General features: G+C 46.9%; 1 protein-coding gene across 1 annotated transcript in view; it reads right to left on the bottom strand.

Moving 5' to 3' along the window:
• Nucleotides 1-3,237: 3,237 nt before the first annotated feature.
• Nucleotides 3,238-25,340, bottom strand: part of UBASH3B (ubiquitin associated and SH3 domain containing B) — a 66,204-nt gene continuing 44,101 nt past the window's right edge. The window contains exons 2-14 of the mRNA XM_054395661.1: nt 22,849-22,902; nt 22,101-22,287; nt 21,388-21,586; nt 19,901-20,070; nt 17,567-17,775; nt 13,697-13,832; nt 12,938-13,058; nt 11,992-12,114; nt 9,876-9,968; nt 8,926-9,070; nt 5,934-6,040; nt 5,166-5,275; nt 3,238-3,375 (exon numbers count right to left, since the gene is read on the bottom strand). Coding sequence (XP_054251636.1) covers nt 3,238-3,375; nt 5,166-5,275; nt 5,934-6,040; nt 8,926-9,070; nt 9,876-9,968; nt 11,992-12,114; nt 12,938-13,058; nt 13,697-13,832; nt 17,567-17,775; nt 19,901-20,070; nt 21,388-21,586; nt 22,101-22,287; nt 22,849-22,902 — 1,792 coding nt within the window. The remainder of the gene's footprint in view (nt 3,376-5,165; nt 5,276-5,933; nt 6,041-8,925; nt 9,071-9,875; nt 9,969-11,991; nt 12,115-12,937; nt 13,059-13,696; nt 13,833-17,566; nt 17,776-19,900; nt 20,071-21,387; nt 21,587-22,100; nt 22,288-22,848; nt 22,903-25,340) is intronic.

Here is a 25,340-nt window from a genome sequence, read left to right as displayed (position 1 = left end):
AGGAGGGGGGGAAGTCTAGGAACTGCTATTTACCTCCTATGCCCTAAACTGTTGGGATCTGATGCAGCTCACAGTGAAGGCAAGGAAAAGACTCACACACACTGCAGACAGGTCAAGTCTGATGTTCTTTTGGGACAAAACACTGAAGTGACATTAAATACACACTAAGGAGCAGCAATGGAGTGAAAGTGAAGCAGCAATTGTTTTGCATTCTTAACATCTCAATTAAAAAAATCTTAAAGGAACGTATTTTATTTAATCCTTTCTTATTTTTTTCTCCTCCCCAATAAGCCATACCAACATGAGTCTACTTAACACAAAACCCCTATGAGAAATCAAAAGGCTAGAAGAAAATAAGATTATTTTTTTCCTTTCTCAGATTCTTGACACCTGAAAAAAAAAGAAACTGAGAGAAAACTACAATTGTCAAAACACTTTCCCAAACATCCAAAAATAGACTTTAATTATTTTTTTTTTAAAAGAAAAGAGTGTTTTAACATCTACCTTGTCCAACACAACACTCTTTTCTATATTACTTACTATATGCAAAGATCAGCTAGTACAATATTCAAATTGTGCATTCAGGTTTAGTTCCCTCCCTGTTTCATGCTTCTGTCTCAAGGAACATCATAAAAGGAGTTCATTATCTGGAGCAGGGCCTGAGCAGCCTCTGCTCTTCCCTATAGGCAATATTTGATGCCCCAACTGCATGAGCAGCCTCTGCTCCTCACTATAGGCAATATTTGTTGCCACAAAATGGCATCTTGCTGACCCATAATATGAAAGAAAAAGCAGCCCAGAGTATCACACATGCAGCAGGAACCAAATTAGTTTTGCTGTGATTGTCATTCACCTGTTTAGTTTTAAACTCTTTGCAAAGTTGCAGTGAGTAAGCATGGAGGAAAACAAGCCAGAAATGCTCTGCAGAATGTCTGTACACAGCCAAAAATAGTTTAAATTACAGTTAAAAACTAAAGTGACAGCAGCATAACTGCATGGGAGCAGTTTCTTCTGTCAGCTCATAAGTTATTTCCCTGACTTATACATCCCTGGTATAATAATGCACTTATGAAGAGCCTACTGTGTATTCCATAGTCATAAAGATATAAATAATGGCCTATAGTTAGGGATCATGACAAGGGACATATTGCACTGGATGAGTTCTCTGCTGACTCCAAGTATCTACAGAATCTGGTGTCCTCTCCCAGGCAAGTTCAGTAAAACCCAGAGACAAAGCTGAGCTAAAATCCCTTCAGACTTGTTGCATTGACTTGCTGCTGAGTGCTTTCCCTCATGGCTCAGGGAGGTCCTGGATGCCCTCTCCCTGGAGGTGAGCAACCTGGGCTGGTGGGAGGTGTCCCTGCCCATAGCAGGGGGTTTGGAACTGGATGATCTTTCAAGCCCTTTCCAACCCAAACCATTCCTTGAATTCAGGAAGAAGGGGCTGCAGTTTATCACTCCTGATTTGTTCTGACTGCTGACAGTGCAGCTCAGTCAGATCCTACTGAAGGTGAGACCAGTCCTGCCCAAGGCTTGATAGGTTAAGAGAAACCAACACAAACCCAACTGTGATCTTGCTTTGAATGTTGCCTTTGTCCAAGTTGGCCAGCTTGAACTTCTGTGCCATGCAAACACCTCAAATGAGGACATGAACACTTTCTGCAGGGGAAGAGAGGTACTTAAGATGCCAGAATTTCTTTCCTTGCCTTTGCTGCTCTTTATGGGAATACAGACTTATGGCCCAACCAAGAAAGGAGGATGCCTAAATCTTTTTCATCCCATTTAAGCACATTTTTAAGTACCTTCTGGTAAGATCCATACAAATGCCTGCAGCAACTTTTTGACCCAATAATATTAACCTAGAAGAAACCTGTCCTAAAGCCAATTTATTAAATAAACTACCCACTATGTTGGATTCTGCATTCTCCTGTGAACTGGCACCTTGCAGGCTGTTGCACTAAGAGGACACTTGTTGTCATTTCAAAGATTTTAGCTACAGGTGGAAACCCTTCTCCTCCCCTTCTTCCCAAATCCTAACCCTTCCCCAGCTGCATAAATAGCATCTTAATAGGCCAGAACTTCTTGCTTTTAAATTTAAGTGAACTGTTTTTCCAGCTCTGCTTTGATTTTTATGATAGGTGGCACTTAGGAATTAAGGAAAGGGAAGCAAAGCATGCAGCAGAAGCTGCATGTCTGTGTCATTTTCATTTCATCATTACCTCCTGAAGAAAGCTGCTTACTGCAGCCTCTCAGTAAGGATGAGAGAGAAAAGCTCACAAGGGACAGAAAGCCACCACTGTGTAAATGACTAGCACAAAATGTCAGTAAGAAAGGGAAAACATTTTCCCAAGCTTTTCTGAAGGGAATTTAAGTGACAGTTTAGGCTGGATCTGTGCACAAAGGTGGATTTCAATAAATAAAGGGCAAAAAACCCCACCTCCCAGCTTTCTAATCATCCAGGTTGGGTTGGGAAAGATTTATTTCATTTCCACTTAAAAGAAACTTCTTTGTTCACAATGGGGTTATCTTTTTGATGTGCAAGCTTCATCTGTAACTGATGTGAAATTCAGAACCTCCTATTGCCATGGATCAGCATCCATCAATCTTTGCATCCAAGGTATGCCCAGCACAACACCTAACACACAACTCCAAGAGAAGAGAGGAAGAATCTGATGCTGCCCATGGAGGCAATGCTGGAATCTTGTTTCCAGCTGGTGGTGATGCACTTTATGGAAGGTGCTGAGAATCTGGGGGTTGTGAGTGAAGGGGGGGGGGTGTCAACACGTGGTCCTGAACAAGCCTGCTAATGCTTTGCAAAAGTAGTAGTTGAAAAAAAAAAAAAACAAACAACAAAAAACCAAACCCCAACCCAGAATCCTGAATGCTCCATTTTTACACAGTGCTACTTGTTTCTAACATGATGCAGAAGGCAGTGAAAGATATTGGTGTTACCAGAGCTCCATTCAAGGTGGGGAAAGCCTACCTCAGCTACTGACTAAACAGAGACTCCCTGCAGTGCAAGACCTTCAGTCTGGATTTTAGTATTGTGTTTTTTTTTTTTTTTTTTCCTTTCAAATCTCACTCCCTTTTGTATTTGCCTGCTTGTGGATGAGAGCTGTTGCATGCCTGTGGCTGGGGGAGATGTGCTGTTTGTGTGACTATTTTTCCACTGTCAAGAAACACAAGGAAGAGACATTCTCCAATGCTTAGAAAGGCCATGGGTTCTCCTTGCTTTGCCTATTCTTGCAGTAAGGTTTCTCTCCAGTTAAAGCCTCCAGTTGGTCCATGTGTGAGAGGGAGGATGGGGGGGTCTGTGAGCTGCCAAACGCCTGTGTCTCCCAGTTCTTCACACGAACAAAACCCCAAGTATGGAATCTGTGTGAGGAGAGAGGGAAATAAAGGCAATGAGCAGGGATTGAGCTGAGCTGCCCCCAAGGGCTGAAGTCCTGCTGTGCCTTCTCCTTACCCCTCTGTACACAAGGGACAAGAGAAAGGAGCAGAGAGATATTTTTGTTAGACTTAGCCAAAACAATGCAGCCAAGGTCGAGCAGAAGCAAGTTAATCTCTCCCAGAGCAAAGGAACGAGAAGAGAAGAGAGATTGTTTTAGGAACCAAATCTTATGGTAGATATCTCTCCAATGGAATTGTTGAGAATTATCATTGTTTTCCTTTTTGCACCCAATAGTGATTTATTTACATTTTCACTACTTTCTGTTCAAGATCTGTGGAAAAAAATTGTTAAAGGCATAGCCTAAAACCACCACAATATCTCTGTCTTCTCTCTCTTCCCTCTCTCCAAAGCCCATTTCCAGTAGGGTGTGACAGCCAGAGTCTGTGTGCTGTTGTGCACAGCAGAGGCCACCCTTGTAATGTAGGTTAAACCTGGGTCAGTTCAAATCAGAGATGTCCTGCTGGCTGTTATCATCTCAAACCCTGAAGGTCAGCACAGCTCTGGAGGAAATTTATGGCTGTTAGCCTGGCTTAGGTGTCCTCAGATCAGGTATGAGTTATGGATATCTTGGAGAGTGGTCTGCAAGGCTGGCAGTGGACAATGCCACCTGCTTAGCCTGCAAGGCTGGCAGTGGACAATGCCACCTGCATAGTCTGCAAGGCTGGCAGTGGACAATGCCACCTGTATAGTCTGCAAGGCTGGCAGTATACAATGCCACCTCCTCAGCCTGCAAGGCTGGCAGTAGACAATGCCACCTGCTTAGCCTGCAAGACTGGCAGTGGACAATGCCACCTTCTGAGCCTGCAAGGCTGGCAGCGGGCAATGCCACCTGCTTAGCCTGCAAGGCTGGCAGTGGACAATGCCACCTTCTGAGCCTGCAAGGCTGGCAGTATACAATGCCACCTCCTCAGCCTGCAAGGCTGGCAGCGGGCAATGCCACCTGCTTAGCCTGCAAGGCTGGCAGCGGGCAATGCCACCTCCTCAGCCTGCAAGGCTGGCAGCGGGCAATGCCACCTGCTTAGCCTGCAAGGCTGGCAGTGGACAATGCCACCTCCTCAGCCTGCAAGGCTGGCAATGGACAATGCCACCTCCTCAGCCTGCAAGGCTGGCAATGGACAATGCCACCTTCTGAGCCTGCAAGGCTGGCAGTATACAATGCCACCTGCTTAGCCTGCAAGGCTGGCAGTCTACAATGCCACCTCCTCAGCCTGCAAGGCTGGCAGCAGGCAATGCCACCTGCTTAGCCTGCAAGGCTGGCAGTGGGCAATGCCACCTCCTTAGCCAGGGTGAGAGTAAAGCAGTGAAGGCAGCAGACCTCCTAATGCCGTTAAAAGCTCTTTCAAGTGACCAGAGAAGGGGAAGTGCAGAGCAGAAGCGGTGCCCTGTAGCTGCGGTTAGGCTGTTTTCAGCACTGGGGGGCAGTGTGGGAGTCTCTGTAGAGCCCCAGCACGTACAAGGATAAAGCAGAGTCCCTGCAAGCCCATCTGTAGGTGGGCATCCGATCCCATGCTATCTGTTACAGAAGTGCCACGTTCAGATAAGCCTCTTAAACCAATCTGCTTTGCTCTCCTGACTTGTGAAATGGATGGAGCTCCCTAACGGGCAGAAGGAGGATCAGAGGAGAGGAACAAAGTGTCCTCTGCCTGGTTAAGCAGATTGCAAACTCCTTTTCCCTTTGTGCAGCCAGCCAGCTTTCCTCCTGCCTGCTAATTACCTTTCGGACCATCTGTACAAAGTCCTTGGAGTTCTGCGGCGAGAGCCCTTGGAGCTGGCAGGTACAAGCCTCCAGGGAGGATGCATGTGCCACTATCAGGATGTTGTTTCCTGAAAGAAATGGAGAAATGCAGGCTCAGGAAAAGGGGGGGGGGGGGGAATGAAGCTAGCTTGTAGAGAGCACTGAGGTACTCCCCTCAGCCTCCTCTTCTCCAGATTAAACAGCCCTGGTTCCCTCAGCTGCTCCTCATCAGCCCTGTTCCCCAGACCTTTCACCAGCTTTGTTGCCCTGGTGGAATGAGAGATTCCTGCATGGGATTCACAGAATTATTGAGGTTGAAAAAGACCTCTGAGAACATCCAGTCCAGCCTATGACCCAACACCATGACATCAGCTAAACCCTGCCACCAGGTGCCACATCCAAGCTTTTCTTAAAGACCTCCAGTGATGGTGACTTCACCACCTCCCTGGGCAGTCCATCCCAGTGCCTAATCACCCTTCTGGAGGAAGTGCTACCTAATATCTAACCTAAACCTCTCCTGGTGCAGCTTCCTACCAATCCCTCTTGTCTGGTTGCCTGGGAGAAGAGCCTGACCCCCACCTGACTAAACAGTTGTAGAGAGTGATAAGGTCCCCTCTAAGTTTCCTCTTCTCCAGGCTGAACAACCCCAGCTCCCTCAGCCTTTGAAGAAGGGAAGATTGGTCAGGGATATCAAAATTCCCATCCCAGGGTGCCTGCCTTGTTTTTCACCCCCTCTGTGGCACTCACCTTTGCCTTTACATTCACTGATGATTTCTTTTGTTACTTGGTAGCTTCTACTTATATATGTATCATAAGATTCAGAAACCACTAACTTGCTGACAGGAATATGAGGTCTGTGAAGAACAAAAACAGGTGTGGTGAACTGGGAGAAGTGATCAAGTTTAAAGTCCAAGTTATGCTTCATCTGCAAGGAGCTGTTTCTTTTAATCACCCCTAACTGTGTCTCCTGTCAGGACCACTATGAGGATTCTTAAACTTCAAGACAGAGATCTTTCCCATTCCTGCATTGAGATTGTTCAGTTAGCTGGGGATGCCACTTTGCACTTACTGAGGCACATATCCTTTGATCAGCAGATTTCAGGCTTCAGCCTGCTACCTAAAGTTAGTGAGTGGCAGGAGAACAAAATCTGTCCCCAGCAGGAGTGGGTGAGCAGGAAGGGAGAGCAGGACAAGGACAGCAGAGCCACAGCCACCTGCAGACAGCCAAGTCAGCTCTGCTGGCTGGGAGCTGTGGTCATTGCTGCCCAAGCCCTCTGTAGCAGCTTACAGGGTGGGCTGACAACATCTGTGTCTGTCTGAGGAGTCTGGGCAGGTACAGGATGGAAACATGGAGTGTGGAGAAGGCAGCTGCTGCTGGTGCCTTGATGGTGAAGGGCAGAGGCAAACTGCTGCTTTGGCCATCTGTAAAGATGCATTGCTGGAAAATGCCTGGAATTAGCCAGCCCCCTCCTGGGCCAGGGTGTTTCAGAGAATTGCCTGGCAGGACTCTGGCCAATTCTATCAGCTGGAGTAGGTTGATGTACAGAGAGAAGCAGAAGGCTGTATTTTTGTGCTGTGCTCTGAGGAAAAGACCAAACTTTTCCCTCCATCCAGTGGTCTGATCTCTTCACAGGAATCACCCTTGTAAGGGGAGAGAGAGAGCACCAGGAAGGCTGTTTCCCAGTCCCCTAGATCTACAGGAATCACCCTTGTAAGGGGAGAGAGAGAGCACCAGGAAGGCTGTTTCCCAGTCCCCTAGATCTACAGGAATCACCCTTGTAAGGGGAAACAGAGAGCACCAGGAAGGCTGTTTCCCAGTCCCCTATTTAACCAGCTGACCACACAAGAGCAGGCTGAGTCTTCTGGTGCTGAGAATATTTGTTATGGTCTTCCCAGAAGGCATGTGTTTTCTGAAGCAGAGTCTCTCCTGTGGTCCAGCTGCTCTGCTGAGTGCCAGCAGGGATAAATACAGTGTAAAGAATTCTATTTAGGTACCCTCAGCAAGTTGGAATTTCAGCTGGAGACCAAAAGGATGCCACACAAGTCATTTATGGTATAATTAGCTATGAAAAAAACCCCATCCAGTTATTTTTTTTTCTTTTTCCATTTTTTTTTAAATTGTTTTTAACGTCTCAGCTGCTTCTATTCCACTTGAGGGTTTTTAAACACAGGGGTGCACTAGGACACCAGGCAGCACAAGTGTTTCTGGTGATCCCCTAAGGCACAAAAGCCCAGCCACAAAATATATGTTACTGAGCCCACGTAGGTGGATGTATCCTCTCTGTGTTTTCTAAGTGTTTTCTGTTCATCTGACATTTCTCAGCCAGTGGTCAGGCTCACACTAAGACAGAAAGTGCTACAAAAAGGCAGAACAATGCAGAGTTCAGCAGTGAGGTGCAGTGGAGAACTAAACTGTGTGACTTTTCTGGAGTTTCCTTCTTTGTGGGAGCTCTTTTGAGTCTGGCTTGTAGAAGTGAATCATAAGTTGGAGAGTAGGAAGCCTGAACAGCTCATCTTGTCTATTCTTTGCCACATGACTGTTTCTGCTGGGTTTTATTTAGCCTTTCTCTCTGCAGCTTACAGTAAAAGGCATCTGTGTCTTAGGCTGGAGGGCATCAACTGCTGTGCTGCTGCACTATGGAGTCAGAAGAATCTTGAGTTTCCCTCCAGACTCAAGCTGCAGGTTGCTCCCAGCAGCTCTGTGGTGCTTGTTGGCAATGATATTGGGAACCCAGAGGTATGGACATGTGACTGGATAAAAGGAAAGCAGCAGAGGCTGGCAGCAAGGGCGTGAGGTCAGGATGTGGAGCCCAACCAGGCACCAGGACTGAACTATGCAGATGTGGGGGTGGCTGGCAAAAAGGCCAAGCTTTGGGAAGGTCAGCTCTGTGCTTTTGGAGCAGCTGTCAGGGCTCCTGCAAGCTGAGCAAATTCTCTTTGTGCTTCCCTTTCTGCAAAGCCTGAGGAAAGATTAGTGGTGTTCAGCCTTTTGCCATTCAAATGGTTTTTAACCAGGTGTTTAGTTTGTTTGCTTTCAGCAACTGGGGTGGGTTTTGTTTGTTTGCTTGTGGGGTTTTTTGTTGAATGCCATGAAAACCTGAGTAGAAAAACCTGCCTTATTTTTTTTCCACTAAGAAGTGAGAAACACTCAGGGTTTAGCTCTTTGATAGAAAACTTCTGAATTTTGCTGTCACAAGACTCTAAATGCCTGAGAGATTTCAACAGCTTCCCCAGGGTGATGCAAAATTTAAGTTCCATCACCATGATAATCATGAGAGACAGACAAACTTTTTCCCCTGGGGAAAGGCAGGTGGGAATGAGCCCATGGTCCAGTTCACCCTGTGGATATGAGAGCCAGGGAACTGGATCTGCAAAATTAGTTCTGTGAGCTGAGCCCAAACTCCAAAGTTTTACTAAAAGGATTAAAGCAAAAATATGTTGAGGGTTTCCTGGACACCTGAAACATGCAGAGGATGAAAGGAGTAATGGAAAGAGGGCCTCCATCATTATCAATATAGCTGGACCTTGCCAGTGATCCAGGAAATCTTGTTTATAATAAGCATTCTCAGGTCCTGTTCAACACAGCAGTCTCCAACCTGTTCCAAGTTTATTCTGGGAGCCTCAGCAGCTCTTTCAGTCACTGCTCAAAGACTCAGCCAAGTGTTGCTTGTCAGAAACAAAGCCAAAAAGCAATGCAAGACCCTCTTCCCCCCCCCCCCCCCCCCCCCATTTCTGCTACCTGTAGGTTGTATCAACGCTTAGAGTAGCTGCAGCTAAATCCACAGGGGGTATCCAGGCAGGTAGTGTGTTCCCAGAGACCCACTTGGTCCATTCAAATAAGCCTGGCTCTATTCGAATTTTCAGGTTGTTCTCTTGCTGCATCCCTGGGAAAGAGAGAAAGGAGAGCAGATATCAATGGAAGTAGCTGGGGAGGCAGGCAGCAAGACTTTGCAGCTTTAATACTTCAGTTTGAATGGAAATGATTTTTTTTTTCTCTCTCTCTGAGTAGTCAGTCGATTAATAGCAGGTATGAAAGGTGAAGTATTTATTTAGTATATTATTTATTTTATATATATATATATATATATATATATATATATAATATGCCCAGGACCTATATTAAATAATATATATGCCAGGGAATGTAAATCCCTTGGCCAGCAGCTGTGTGCAGTATACTGACTGTGTTTTGGAGCTGTTTTTTGACTGTTTCCAATGCCAGGGCATCTCGTGCCTCTTTCACTATTTCCCTTCCCAGTTTCTACAGTAAATTATTCTTACTGATGGCAGCAATTGCTGTGGGAGCATGCAGCAAGGAGCAGCTGCAGGAGCACAAGCAGGCAAGGGCACAGGGCATGCTGAGCTGGATGAATCCACCCATCCCAAATGCACATCTGGCTTCTGTGGGGGGGGAGGGAACAATAAATCCCACCCTGACCAGCAGCTGCTGGTGGTAGGCTGTTACATAGGCCCAGCATGCTGCTTGCCTAAGCACTTTTCACAGCATGCAATTAGAAAAGGGCTCCTTCCAGGCACTGCTGTGCTCAGGTAAAGCATATTCCCCTGGAAATAATCCTCAGCCTGAATTATCATTTGCTTGAGTCTCCCACACCAGGGTTCCTTTTAATCTGGTGTTTTTCCCCAGAAAAATGAGGAGAATTCAGCCTTTCCTACTCATTGGGTTCTCACCTTTCAGGATGTTGTGTGCTGTCTGCACACACCTCAGGGATGGGGAGCTGTAGATGTAGTCCACGATGGTGTTCGTTTCGAGCAAGGCTTCACCTGCAAGCAAGTTTCAACACCCATGAATAAAAGCAGGCACTGTAACAGCAACATGCAGGGTATCTGCCACCCAGCCAGGAGCTGAAGCAGCTTCCCAGCTGCACTGCTTGTGTTTTGGGAAAGATGTGTGCCCCTCAGATTTATTTCAGGATACGTTTTCCTGTGTTGGTTGTTCCACGTGCACATAGGTCCTTAAAGCAGCAAGCAAAGAAATGACAGCAGCTTTGGCTCCATTTCTGCTGCTCTTAGATTTAACCAAAAAGCAAACAGCATGCTGAGGAAAACTGTAGAGAGCTTGAATTTGATTTTGTTTCAGTTCTAGGCTGTAAATCAGAACGATTCAACTTAACTGGAGTTCAGCTTAACACCATTGGCTCCATTCTCCACTAGTATAAATTACCATCTCATCACACAGGTGGGAGATTGCTGCAAATGAGATAAGAATCAACTCCACTATTAAGGTTATTAATATTCTTGCAATGCCTAAGGGAACTGAATGAGAGAAGGAATCTGCTTAGCACTGCACAGACTTGCTGTAGAGCAGAGTGGTATTTGAAGAAGCAGGACAAAGAAGTGGGAGCAAGAAGGGGCTATTAACCTTAACTTCATGTTTAATGATGGCTGTAACAATGTCAAACTGCTCTATAAATCTCTTGAGAGAAGTGAGGCAATTTAGAAGGAGCCACACATCTAACAGCCCTCTTTGTTTGCTTTGGTCACCAGAGGAATTATGGCTCAGGCAACCTCAAGGTCGAGGCTGTGCTGCAGCAGCAGTGGGCAGCAGCTGCCTGCAGATGGCCAGCGTGCCACAGCCAGCCTGGCAGGTTGATGGCTTCTGGGTCACGTAGGCAGTTGCCTCCTCAGACCCATTTAATGATCTCAGCAAAGTGTGCTGTGATTGCTCCCAGATTCACCTTCTGTTCTGTGCACCCCGCAAGCCCCTGATGCCACGTGGCTGGGCGTCTGAGCAGCCTGCTGTTGCACAGTCATTTCTGTTTGTTTCAAATGCAAGTATAATTTTAGCTGCCCCAGTTTGAGTGTGACCAGCACCAAGTGCTCTAAAGGATTTGCATCTGAGAAAATGCCAAGTACTGATCCCTGAAGCTCATGTCTTTAAGGCTCCCCTAATCAAATGCTCCCTGACTAACAATTTTCTGTCTGTACACCACCAGGCTCAGAAGGCTGAGGCAAGGATGGGGGTGTGGAAATAATTTGGACTCTGGTTTTGCCACATAAATGTAAAGAAGGCAGACTGATAAAAGCAGGTTGACAATCTGAAACCTGAACCTGCTCTTTGCTACACCAAAGTCACAGTAAAAGCAGATTCTGCATGAGGTCACTGTCACACTGCTGCATTTCTCACCAACACTGGTGATAAGAGCATCTTCCAGTGGTGCAGATTTACAGGGTGGTAGGAAATGCTCTGCAGCCACACTGCTGATGGCTCTGATTTCATTCTGTGCCCTAGATTATCTGCTTTGCCTCTTCTTCAGCTGCAGCAGCTGAAGGAGAAAAAGTTTCTTTTGAATCCTAGAATTGCTTTGGTGGGAAAAGACCTCTAAGAACATTGAGTCCAACCATCAACCTAGCACCACCATGTCCCAGACTGCCATGTCCACACTTTTCTTGAACACCTCCTGGGATGGTGACTCCACCACCTCCCTGGGCAGCCTGTTCCAGTGCCTGACCACTCTTTCAGTCAAGATTTTTTTTTTTTTCCCTAATCTCCAACCTAACCCTCCCTTGACACAATTTCAGGTCATTTCCTGTCATTCAATCACTTAATATTAAGGGAGAAGAGACCAACCCCCACCTCACTGCAGCTTCCTTTGAAAGAAGGAGCTTGCTGGGGAAGGTGAAGGGACTTGGCAAAGGTTCTTGAAACATCTAAATCCTCTTACTTTGAGGCACTTGATTCTTTTTTTTTTTCTGCCTTGCGCTTTCTCTTTCTCTGGCTGTCTGTGTGGGAGGGGGAGATATCAAAGCTTCCTGGGCAAGTTCTTGTCTGAGGAAGACTACTTACCAACCAGCCTTGCCTGTGTGCAGCCCAGCACAGTGATTGGAGCATCTTTTTCATAGTCCCTGAAACCGCCACTTCTCTGAGGTAAGCTGTGAGGCATATTCAGGTTACTGCGCATGTACCTTCCTGTGGGAGCACAAATCCTGCATCAGAGAGGGGCAGGCAGCAGCACACCTGCTTTATAGGATGCTCTAGATTGGAAGGGATCTTAAAGGTGGTCTAGTTCCATGGGCAGGGATGCATCTCTCAACTTGATTTGGTTGCTCAAGGCTTCATCCAGCCTGGCCTTGAGCACCTCCCAGGAGGGAGCATCCACAGCCTGTTCCAGAGTCTCAGCACCTTTGTACTGAAGAACTTCCTAAGATCCAGTCTAACCCTGCTCTCCCTCAGCTTCAAACCATTCTCCCTTGGCCTGTTTCTAGACATCCTTGTAAAATGTCCCTCCCCAGCTTTCCTGTAGCCCCTTCAGGTACTGGAAGGTAGCTCTAAGGTTCCCCCAGAGTCTTCTCTTCTCCAGGCTGAACACCCCCAGCTCCCTCAACCTGTCCTCACAGCAGAGGAGCTCAAGCCCTTGGATCATCTTTGTGGCCCTATTCTAGACTTGCACAAATTTTTCTGATGGTAATAAATGTTTGCAATGGACACTGACCAGTAACATAACTTCATTCCCAATAAAAATGCCCTTTGGGCTACCTTACTTCAATGTAATTTTTTCTGCAGTAGATTCCCAAATATTAGCAGATGTCTTCACTCCCTGGCTGGTGTTTCTGCTTCTGACTGCAGCCCTGCTCTGCCACATGGAGCTGCTCAAAGCAGCACTTTGTGTTAGGAAACCCAGCATTTTGTGTTAGGAAACCACAGCTCCCATCTAAGCTTTGCCCCAGGCAGTCACCACTCTGCTTCCTTCATCTAAACCTAGAGGCCAAGAGCCCCGAGGGAGCTGGCTCACCTTTGGCATCAAAACACTGTGACAACCAGTACTTCCCAAACACGACATCCATCCTCTCCCCATGTCTGCAGACAAACAGGCAGCGTTTCTGAGGCCCTGGCTGGCTGGTTATTCTCAGGGGCTGGAAGAAAAATTACAGGATATTTGACCTCCATCAAAGTGCAAGGGTTTTGCTGAGGTCTGGTTTACTAACTGGAGTCAGGACCTTCCTGCTTCATCCAGATGTGGGTACAGGAAAGCTCTTCTGAAGTTGGTAAATTTATGCTGGTATAAAGCTGCTAAAGTGAGCAGAGGATGGGACCCTGCTGCACCATGCTAAGAGCAAGTTTGGGGGCAGCAATGTCATAGGTTCATAGAATGGCTTAGATTGGAAGGGACCTCAAAGATCATCTAGTTCCAACCTCCCTGCAAGGACACCCCCCACCAGCCCAGGTTGCTCAAGGCCTCATTCAGCCTGGCCTTGAACATCTCCAGGGAGGTGGCATCCATCACCTCCCTGGGCAACCTGTGCCAGTGTCTCACCACCCTCACTGTCAAGAATTTCTTCCTAATCTCCAGGCTCAATCTCCCTTCCTCAAGCTTCAATCCATGTCTTCTGTGCCTGTGGTTGTGTCATTGAGAAGCTTGTAGAGAACTTTAACTTGTAGCTTGTGCTACAGGCAGCGAAAGGAGACCAGAAGGAAAGCTGGCAGGGAAAACTCAGCTGCTGGAATCTTGCCACTAAAGCTGTGTGTGATTTATGTGTGTGTGTGTCCCTACCTGCACATTCTGGCAGATGATAGTGAGTGGCCCTGCATCACCAGGTCCTTGGTCTTCCTGCTGTCTTCTTTCCAGAGCTCCATCAGTGAAGGCTTGAAGGGATGGGGAAGATGTAGTATTCAGAATTGAGTAGGACCTGCCAAAAATAGAAAGATGTTGGCTTTGGGAATGCTTTGGGCTTCGTGTGCTCAGGCTGCAGTAAGGAACTGATGGTAATTACTCTTGTCATGTTATTACTTTGTCATTTGTATTTTAGTGCTGCTTAGAGAGCACCTTGCTAGGCAAGGTGACAAACCTCATTTCAACAGACTTCCTGTCTGCTTGGAAGCAGCTTGATAGAACCACAGTTCCCAAACTTGGGTGTACAAGGCTCTGTCAGCCATTTCTCATGGCAAATGCCAAGATTTTCCTCACAGCCACAGGATGCTGGGGACCAGCTGCAAATTATTTATGTTGTCTTGTGGACTGAAGTTTGGAAACTAATGGCTGCAGGAAGCTTTCACTCACCTTTGTAGCATAAGTTCTTGATTCAGTAGAAAGCTGGAGCAGAGTCCTGAACTCAACATAGCTTGTAGCCACTGTTGGGGACATGGCAGGCTCAGTCTGGGTTGTTGTCTCTACATTTTTCAGTTCTGTCTATTCCATTTCCCATCTACAGTGGGGTTTTATTCTACCAATGTTTCCTCTCAAGTGTAGCCAGAGGGATAGAATAGATCCCATTCTCCCCTGAATAAAGTTCTTGTGTCCAGGCATTCAAGAACTTTGTCCTAGACCCTCAGGAGTAAACTCTTGACAGGCAATTAGAGAAGCTGCAGTGACTCTGCTGCTTCTGTGACACTGTTTGGGTTATGTTTGCTTAATCACTACCAGAAATCAGTTATCAGGTAGTGCATGGGGTCACTTACTTTGGAAGAAATAGCTGCCAATGCCTGCACTTTTCAGTGCCTTACATTTGTCAGGAGTTGCTTCTGCCTAGTCCCTAGCTAGGACAAAAGCTCAGAGGGGTGTTTCATAGCTGTTAAAGGAACACCAAGTTGCTCTACCAATGAAACAAAACCAGGTCATCAGCATTTTTGTGGAGAACTGAAATCATATGATCTGCATCTGCTTCAAGAAGGCAAAAAACACCACACTGTTGGTCCTGGTGTTGGTCCCTCACCCTGTGTGACCTGCTCTGAAGATCAGAAGTGACACCACTCCTGGTTTTATTAGGCAGGGAGAAGATTCAGACCTGGAATCTCTCAAGGCACAACCTTTTACATGAGCTATAAATCTACCTTAAAAGCAAAGCCTTAAGCTTGGCTTCTTAGTGTGGCAGCCTGTGGGTCTGCAGCTGATGTACAGACCTTACTATAGGGCAGGGACATCTTTTTGTTGTCTCTTTGTACACAGAAAGTTCTGTGTGCCAGGCAGAGCTCTTGGGGCACTGAGAAATGAGCCATGAACCTCACGTCCTGCAAAGGTCACAGTTCAGCTTCTGCCTGAGCTGTGCAGCAGAGAACCCTTTTTGAGGTGAAATGTGCAGTATCTAGAAATCTAATTTAGCTGTATTAAATACAGAACAGTATTTTGCCTGTCATATCTCATGTGTGGTACAGCCAGGGTGCTGTAGCCCAGCCTGAGCTGTGTTTTCCTGACTCAATCACCCAGGATTTTCACTTGAAGAATGCACTCTCTTGTAATGGGGAGGGGGAGCTTCATGGCTGTTTCTTCTTTCTTTTTCATCCTCTGCAGGACGTCTGCATGAAGACAGCATAAACCAACCCCTAGGATCACAGCATCATTGGCCAACTGCAGCCTCAGTCCCAACACAAAGAGCTGGGTCCTGTCTCCTGCACCCTGACAGTTCTCCTGCAGTCCTGGTGAGTACTGCTGTGCTTATTCTCATGTCCATGAAATGAAGGTATCTCTGTGCTGTTCTCTTACCACAATGATCCTACTGTGAATACTGTGGCCTAGACAGCAGTGGTGCTTAGGTTGTCCTCAGCTTGCTGTGTTGTTCTGACCAGATGACTTCCTGTAGTGTTAATATTCCCTGAGGGAAGCCCTTGTGTAAAATGAGGCTGTTTCTGGCTATGTGACAATGTTTTTGATAAATGCTCTGGGTTGCATGCTCCAATTCATGATTTATAGTCTTTAGAGGTAATCAGGGAAGGGGCATTTCCTTTCTTTGCTTGTCTGGAGGCAGAGGTGCTGGAGTTACAAAACATTTGGCTTTCCTTACAGCTGCTGCTCTACAGCAATAGTAACTCCTTCCCATGCTGCTCCCTGGGCCTCAAAACTCTGCCAGGCAGTGTAAGAACAAAAAGGCTGCTGCAGAATATGTGGGTTTGAGACCATTTTGGCTGACCAATTTTAGAGGAAGAAAGGGTGGTCTTGCTGGATGACAAACTGGAGAGTCTGGATTAAGTCCTGCCTTTGTACAAACACTCTCATTGCCTTTGCTCATGTGTCTTGATGTTCATTTCTTTAAGCCCTGGCTACTGGCGATGTTTTCTTTCCCTGTAATGAAAGATGAGCTGGAGTTTGCTACTGCCAGGCTCAGTGTAGATTGGTTTGCTCTGTTTGCCAAACATGCAGATGAAAACCCTTTTTACTAGTTGTGTTCATTTCTCAAAGAGCAAGCAAGAAAAGATGGTTGTGACAAGAGGGGTAAATGAGTGATCTCTTGCTATGCTAGTCCCTGCCTGACAGACTTCTGGGTTGGGGAGGACTTGGGGCTAAGCCAGGGCTGCCTTACAGAAAGGCACTGGTTGGTGGCAGTCACATCTGGAAGCCAGCCTGCAAGCTATGATTGCTCTGTGCCTGCTCTCCATCTGTCACTCACCAGGTTGCATGTGTTAAGCCAGAAAAGTCCCAGGCAAAGAAGCAGCCTGCTTGCCCTTTCTGCTCATTTTGTTTCCTGCATTTTGTTTGATTTGAGGAGCAGTTGGATCAGTTTCTATTTGAGTGCTGAGTTAGGTCAGTTCTGCTGGCTGGCCTGGGCTGACATGGGTTACTGAATGCTTTCCCTTTTTGCCTAGAATCTCCCTGAACAGTTCATGTTTTCCCACTGAAACTTGGAACAGTACCTGTCTGTATTTTGTTCTGCTTCTCCATCCCTTCCCTTTGTAACCAACCTGCTGACTGGTGTGACTGTAACCAAACTTCTGTACCTGCAATGGTGCTTAGTAGAGGGGCAGCAGGCAGGAATGTGTCCCCTCTCCCTGTCATCTTGTGCTCTTACATACCAACTGCTTCCTGTGACTTGTCAAAGGTATTTGGGTGCTTAGGGGTGCAGACAGCCTTGCAGGAGTGCCCAGGCCCACCCCTCAAGCACTAGGTTTTTTACTGCTGCTTAACAAACTCATCAAAATTAAGAGGCATAAGGCATAACTTTATTCAGAGGATGAGATCTGCATTCTCCTTGAAGCCAATGCAGGCAGGCAACTAACTGCTTCTGAAAATCCTGCTAAGTATCTTAAGAAACATTGCTTATCCCACAAGTCCTTTTCCCCAGGGTATTACACACAAAAGATCTTGCTTCCCAAATGAATGCTCAAGTTTAAACCTTTCTGATCCCAGTCCCATCACAGAGGTGTCTACACAGCAGTGGCTCTACAGTGGCCATCTGCTCTGTTAACCAGCAGCAGCAACTCTGAGTTGCTGTGACATCTTAGCTAAATAGATCACATCGTCCTCTAATCCCATGCACAGGGGACAGCATCTGCTCTCCCTTTGCTTATGAGAGGGGACTTTGCATCCCACTATATTCCCTCCCAAGCAACCTTCTCAGCAGCTCTGGGAAATTCTTCACTTACCCAAGTGAAATCACAGCTGCTGAGCCCTCTTTGTACAGCAATGGAAGCTGGACTGAGCAGCTTTACCTACCCATGAAACACCCAGGTCCCGCACTCGTCTGCCTTCGTGATGTAATTTTCAGGCAGTAGCCCAGAGCAGCCAGTTGCAAGGGAAATGCCATAAATCCAGCCCTCACTTGTACTGGTTTGTTCCACTGGGGACATGAAAATAAAATCCCCTGGGACCAGCTCCAGTTCATCATCATTCTGGGGGGTGTAAGGATAGATCACTTGCAGAGTCTGGGGGAGAAAGAGAAGCACAAATGAATGAAAGGCTTGTTAATGGAAGGGAACCTTTAGCAGAGTAAGGCAGGAGCACTCCCATACTGCACCTTTAACCTCAGCAAGGTGTGAACACCTCACCTTGTAATGCAGCACCTTGTGTTTTATCCAGGGAAGCTTTACCTTGAGGGAATTCCTGCCACTTCCCACCCTGCTGTTGGAAAGGTTTTCTACTTCTCCTTCTCTCTTTGATTCTTCCACAACCAGGAGGGGAAAGATGGATGATTTTTTTTTTTGGTGAGCAAAACCCCCTGCTAAAATCTTAAGAGCCCTGTTAAAATGGAACCAAATTCTTACTGGGATGTGGTATTTACACAGCTCTAGTGGTTAGTGACCATTTTGGTTTACCTATTCCTGCTTGATCTGAAAGGGGAGTTGTCCTTCTTGCTATTGCCTTTGAAGACAAGGCAGAGACAGCTAAGAGGTTTGACTCTGTGACATGCTGCTCTCCAAACAGTTCATGAGGATGCCCAGGAAGAAGCACAGCTGCTGAGAACTGTTGGGATGTGGCCACAGTGTCTTCTTTGTATTTCCTAACACAGACAGGTTTAAGTTAAAAGGTAGGGGAAAGATCAGTGAGTAGTAGAGTTCTGTAATCTTCACTGGAGCATGAGGAATCCACACATATTAAAAGTCTGTCAGTAACTTGCCTCAGCAATGGCAACAGCAGCTCCCCATTTAAAAGGAGAACAAAAATGGTATTGTGCCTGGCCAAGCCTAACTTCTGCAATGGCACCATGCAAAATAAAACCTAATCTGCTGAGCAGCTCTGATCTCCTGATGGTGTCAGCCCATTTGCTCACTAATCCTCCTAGACTACTTCTGGTATCTTTAAAGGAAGATGGAAACTAGTCACCATCACCTGATACCAACACTTTCACACAGGGCTGCCTGAAGTTAGATATGCAAAGATGTGAGCTGGCTTCCAGCTTTGCACTCAGTGATAGCGTTGACTATTTGCAACTTCTAAAGACAAAGAAGACTCTTTGGATAGGAAAGGAGGCTGCCATGCATGGGAAGCATGGCCTGGGCTGGGTCAGAGCACTATGCAGGAGAGACTTAGCCCTCCAGAAGCTGTGGCATCTCTTTATTCTGTGGTGTGTTACGTGCTGGACTCAAAGAACATTTTTCCCACTCCACCACAGGTTTTGTGTCTGATTCTGAACAGTGCACTTTAGTGGGATTAATCACCCCAACCTTAGGAGTCTGGTTAGCTTCCTAAGCCTGAGCAGGCACCTTGTGGAGGTTCCCTCCTCCAAAAGGTAGAGCTCTTAGATGGGTCAGATGAGTCACGTTCTGGAGGTGCCCATTTCTCCTCAGACTGGCTCAGACTTAGAGGTTTAACTTGGGGATATTTAGAGGGAGGTGAGACTGAATCTCACATGTGGTTTCTCTACACCCAAGATCCCAATCTACAAAATTGAAATAATATATTTTTCTTTTTTTCTGTATATTGTGCTGGAAAACAACATTATTAAGAAAAATATGTTAAGACATGCAGATATGGCAGTTATGGGATCCATGTGAGTAATGGAAATACACAGGCCAGGAGGGGAAATGCATGAATTAACATGAAGTTTAATTCATTTCTGTGATTAATAATCATCTCAAGTCTGTACAGAAGAAATGGGTAGCAGTCAGGTTAAGGTACTGGCCTGGTTCTTGAGAGGTCAGAGCAGCTTCTGCTGAGCTGACAGGAGAGTCATTGTTAGAATTAATTAATCCAGCAGGACATTGTTCCCACAAGAAGCAAGAAAGGAGGTGGGGGAAACAGCAAGTCTAGACAGTAGGAGTGAAAAAGCACAAAAAAGGCAGGGTGGATGTTGGTTAAGATGACTGGTGGGGTGTGGGACATCTATATTCTGGGTGTCCTCCTGGGACCTGGGGCAAATTCCTTACTACCTGCACGGTCTGCACTGTGTACCCATACAGCTCTCATTCATCATCTGAACGCTCTGGAGCTGCAAATGCAGCTCAAACAGCCTACAACTCTGCCAGGTCCTCTTCTATTTTATTTTATAGTACTTTTTTTTTTTTTTTTTTTTTTTAATGTTTGGACTGAAAGAAGCTCCAGAGCTTTTACCTCATGATTAACGAAGCGTATGTCTCGGGAGAATATGGCAGCGACCCAGTCGCAGCCCAGCTTGACGTCAATGTTCTGTGCCAACTTCTCCAGCGTGGGCAGGTGGCTGGTCTGGAAGTGATAGGCCAGTGTCACGTGGAGCTGCTTCTTGTGGGGCTCCACATGAACATCTGCAACGAGAAGAGGGCAGCTAACAGCAAAGTGACTGTCGAAATCAGCAGCTTCTCCAAGTTGTAAGAGAGTCTATCGCCTCCGAACGGGAGCTGGGAGCTGCACTTCACAAGACAGCTCAAGTGGAACAAATTTGGTAGGCCAGTATCTGAAAAGGCTTTGGAAAGTCTCTCTCTGCCTGTTGCTGCCTTCCAAAATGTGCATTTGTAAAGGCAGCAGCCACATCCTCCCTCTTCTGAAGGAGGAAAAGTTGTAGGTGACTGTCAGGTGAAAGCACTGCATTTCAGAGGGGTGATGAGCCTTCCTCTGAACCAGGGGCAGAGACATGCAGCTGTCCTGCATGGTTCCACCTCAACAGAGCAATGGAACAGACTTCCCAGAGAGGTTGTAGAGTCTCTTTCTCTGGAGACTTTCAAGCCCCATCTGGATGCATTCCTGTATGACCTGTGCTAGCTTCTATGGCCCTGCTCTGGCAGGGGGGTGGGCTTGGTAATCTCTAGAGGTGTCCCTTCCAACCCCTAACTTCCTGTGATCCTGTTATGGGGTACCTGTCTAGCATGGAAACAGCCCAGTGACTCAGAAGTATCTTGATGAACTTAAACTTCAGGCTAAGGCTGTGATAATGAAGGACTAAACCAGTTGTGCTGTGATTAGTCAGGACTGAGCAGTACAGCAACAGAGTGGGAGGATTAGCCAGGGAGCTATGATAGTGCTCTAATGCTGTCCTTACTCCTAAGTTTGGAGGTACTCAGAGGACACCCAGAGAATCTGTTCAACAGTAGAGATCACTGGTTCTGGTTCTTTCCCCTCCCTGGTTCCTCATGGGTTCCCCCATCTGGAAGCAGCAGAGGACCAGGCAATGGAGCCATGTGTTGGTACTGGGATTTAAAAAGGTCCCCTTCTAGGTAGGCAGAGCACTTGGGGTCTTGTCACAGAAATGCAGCAAGAAAATGAACACAGCCTTTATGTGGCTAAGGAAAGTTTTGTGGCAGTGGCTTGAGGTGGTGAGTAGAACAGGAAATGCTCAGCCTCACAGACAGAGCATCTATCTGAAAGGTTAAGGAACCACCAAATGTCAGCTTCCCTTTCAGGAGATAACACATGAGATTAAGTGTAAGGTGATCTTTGAACTGAGTAAGCACTGAAACCCAAAGTGACACCCTGTGAGGTGTTCCTCTTGAGCTCTTTGTCTTCAGGCCACTTCTAAGAATTGAGAGTATTGGCTTAATGAGCTTTGTTTCTTCCTGCCATGGAAACTTTGGGTCCTCAGAATGCCCAAGCTTTGCCCAAGCCATGAGCTCTTTGAAGTCACTCACCTGCTTTAGAAGCAGCCTCTGCAGCAAAGTCTGCAGCAAACTTCTTGAGCACCTCAGCACTTTCTTCCTTGACAAAGAGCCCAATGAAGTTGGAGGATGTGTAGAGCTCCAAAGGCAGAGGGGCAGGGAATTTGCATTTCCAGCGCATCACAGTGGCCTGCAGAGCTTCAGTGAGAGCATCGACCTTGCTGTCCTCACACTGGCAAAGGGAACAGGAGAAGCATTGCTCAGATGGAGAATCATTCCTTATGCCTGTGTTCAGCTCTTGGTGGAAAAGGAGAGGGTTGGGTGTGTGGGTGTGAGTGCTCTACCTTTGCTGTAATGCAGTGAGAAAAAGCACAGGGTGCTAGAAAAAAAAGCATGTTGAGAACTCATCTGTTCCTCCCTTGTCCTCAAATCAGGATCAGCTATCCCCAGGTAACCTTCCTAACCTCCCCTTCCCTCCCCCTAATATTTCCATATAAACTAGTACTTAAGGTCAGGAGAATTTGGATTTCTGCTGCTACTCTCCCCTGGAAACAAGTTGCTTAGAGCCCAGTAACCTCCTCAACAAGCCCAGGCATCAGCAGCAGTGGTAGCAAACCCCCCCAGCTCCCCAGCACAACCCCTTCTGCAGCCACTGAATGAACTGTGCCATGTCTCCAGGCTGAGCCTGGCAAGGGCTGCTCATGAATGCATGCATAAAGGCAACGGAAAGAGGAGCTCTGGTTTACCATAAAGAACTGGCAAAGGGTGATGTGTGGGAAGATGTTGTGAGCTTTGTTCTTCCCACAGATCTGCTTTGACTGCTGCCAGAACTCGGAGAGCTTCTGAGCCAGGGGACCGGTGGGGCGCAGGTAGAGGACGTACTCCCGGGGCAGGGTGTCATCAAGGAATGGGTCACCCACATGGGAGAACAGCCTGAGGGGGAGAAAGAACTGTTAGATTGGCAGATAAAGACATTGTATGTTCAGCAAAATCAACTTTCCTTGCCCTCCCTCCCTCTTTGTTCTCCTTTTAAGGAACAAACCAGCTCCAGCAGGTCAGGCAGAGGTGCCCTGTCTCGCTTACAGCCCATTACCACTACTCAGTAATACAGAAAATTGGGTTTTAGTTTCAGGCTGAGGCTCTGAAGATCTAACCTGGGTCACTGCTTGTGACTCTCAGTATACAAAACACAGGGAGGAGAGCACAAGAAATTGCTCAACCCCTCTGAAAAGGCAGCTCTCAGTTTTCTGTCCAGGTGGAGAGCAGAGTGGCTTCTTTCTCTCACCTCTTCTGTTGCTGTTACTCAGGATCACAAACCCTCAGACAAGGCTTGGTTGTGGGCTGCTTATTGACAGCCCATCGCTTTGAGAGTGCTTTTCAGACAATGCCCCTGTTTTAAACACATCCCACATCCTAATGGCTTAATCTTGAACATTTAAATTCACTGGCTCCTTTCACTCTTTTCGTTTGAAACATTTACTACTTCATACCAACCAGTCGCATGCTGCTTGAACGCTTCTTCCACCTGTCGATGCCAGCGCTTTTTGTCTGAAGAGAGAGCAAAACAAAAAGAGCATTTCAGTGCTGCTGGATTGGATGGCTGTGGTCACATCTACTGCTTCAACCTGGGTCCTTGCTGGGACTGTGTTTGGAAACCTGTGGGATATGCTCTCCAGATTGATTCCCTCAGTTCTGAGGCTTTCTTTTCCCCACGGGGTTTGCTTTCCCACATTCTTTCCAGCACAAGGACATGAAACTGTTGGAGCAGGTCCAGAGGAGGCCAGAAAGATGGTCAGAGGGCTGGAGAACCTTCCTTGTGGGGACAGGCTGACAGAGTTGGGGCTGTTCAATCTGGAGAAGGCTCCAGGGAGACTTTAGAGCAGCCTTCCAGGGACTACAGGAAAGTTGGGAAGGGACTTTTTACAAGGGCTTGTAGTGGTAGGGCGAAAGGAAATGGATTGACACTTGAGGAGGGGAGATTTAGACTGGAGATTAGAAATTCCTTCTAGTGGGGGTGGTGGGAAACTGGAACAGGTTGCCCAAGGAGGTCATGGATGCCCCCTCCCTGGAGGTGTTCAAGGCCAGGTTGGATGAGGCCTTGAGCAACCTGGGCTGGTGGAAGGTGTCCCTGCCCATGGCAGGGGAGTTGGAACTGGATGATTTTTCAGGTCCCTTCCAACTCAAACCATTTTATGCCACCTGCCAAATTACCATATGCAGTCTGAGTGGCAAAGCCTTGCAGCCGGTCCCTGTGTGAGACAGGGACCTCTGCATTTCCCTGCTTGGCACTGGCCAGTGATTGCATTTAATGACCTCTTTGCTCAACGTGACAATTAAAACATTTAGGTCTGGAAGTGCAGAGGCTGAGGACATGAAAAATTCAATTGCCACCAGAGGGCACAAACCAGAGGTTTTTCAGGTTACAATAATCTGCCCAAATTCGCTAGCTCCCTTCAGTTCTTGCTACACTGCAAGTGCTCTTTTGCTTATTTCCCTTCAGGATGCCTATAAATCCCTTTTCACTCCAGCTAGGAAGACTCAAGCCTTCTGTTCAGCAAGTTTTCCAGCTGCAGAACAAGCCAGCACAGTGCTGCTTGACTTGAAGACACAGAATAGTGTTTTTCAAATGCTTGGTGTCAGCATTGAAATGCAGCTGTGGATCAGCTCAGCTTTGTAACACTTGAGACTGCCAAAATCAGGCACCCAAGTGGCATAAATATTTAGCAAAAAATGATGAATGAAGGAGGCAGAAAAGGACAGAAACCTTAGGGTCATGGGGTAGAAATCAGACCCTCAGGTGTCATGAAGGCAAATTCAAAAGCAGTGTTCCATGCACCCTGTGGTATCTGCTGCAAGAAGATGCTGCTGGTTGATTACAGGAAGTGAGTCCAAGCGATGGCTTTAGGATTAGGGCATCTAGGACCATCCATAACTTCTTTTTTGCTGCCCATAGTGCTGTGTAGGATGCTTGCTGCTCTCTGTCACCCTTGCTGTCTGCAGTGATGACTTTCAAAAGCACTCTAATAACTGTGTGGGAATATGCAACGTTACCCACCACCTCAGAGACATGTGTTGTTGACTCAGCTGTGTTTCAGCTCTGCCCTTGGCTTCTCCACCCCTTGAATATACATATTTTTGTTCATTTTGAGAGTAAGAGGAAGGTAGAAAGATAATGCTGCTGCAAAAAGGGGCTGTGTTGCAAATGTGTGATTATGAAAATACTTCCTCCTGAAGCATTTTGCTGCCCTTATCTGCCAGCACTCATCTGAGAGCAGCAGATTGCTAGTCCAAGCACCTGCCTTCTGGAAGGAGGGATCTTGCATGGTCAACATTGTAGTTTGGTCTGTTCTATCTTGCTGACCTTTCCCTAGCCTGGCTCCCATGCACGATGCAAAACAGCCACTGCTTTGCTTTGAAAAGCAGTTCAGACAAGAGCAAAGAGCAAAAATTCTCTCTTGCACAGGCTGGGACCCTTTCAGGGAGGGCTGCTCCTCCAGCCAGCAACGTCCAGCTGCCTCAGCTGGCTTACTGTGGATCATCCCTGCCCTGGTTTCATCATCCCTTTCTGTTAAGTTGCCTTTGCTCAGTTCACCTCCCCTCTTGCCTGGATTGTTTATGCTCTTTAAAACACAACTCAAATGTGACTCTCCTAACCATACATCTTGCTACTCAAGTCTGTGTTGCATTCTAGGCAGTGAATTTCACCCTCCCAGTAAAGCTCTGGCTTTGAAATGAGCAGTTTCTCCTGTTACAAAAAGTGAGGGCTGACAAGCTGGCTCTCACTCCTTATTTACTCTCTCCAGACCCCAGAGCAGATCTCTGAAGGAGTCATGCACAATCTAGCAGGACAGATGGTTCTGCCACCCACCCTTGTTGACTTGTTCACGTAATGAATTGATGTTTCCTTGGAACAAATCGCACAATAAAGCTCTGCTGGAACTGACTGCAGCTCCTTCTCCATTGCCTTTGTGCTCCTGGGACCCCAA

This window comes from Indicator indicator, chromosome 34 (genome assembly GCF_027791375.1).
Source record: "Indicator indicator isolate 239-I01 chromosome 34, UM_Iind_1.1, whole genome shotgun sequence".
NCBI classification, from domain to species: domain Eukaryota; kingdom Metazoa; phylum Chordata; class Aves; order Piciformes; family Indicatoridae; genus Indicator; species Indicator indicator.
The sequence above is the reverse complement of the archived record's forward strand: the minus strand, read 5'-3'. Positions and strand labels throughout refer to the sequence as shown.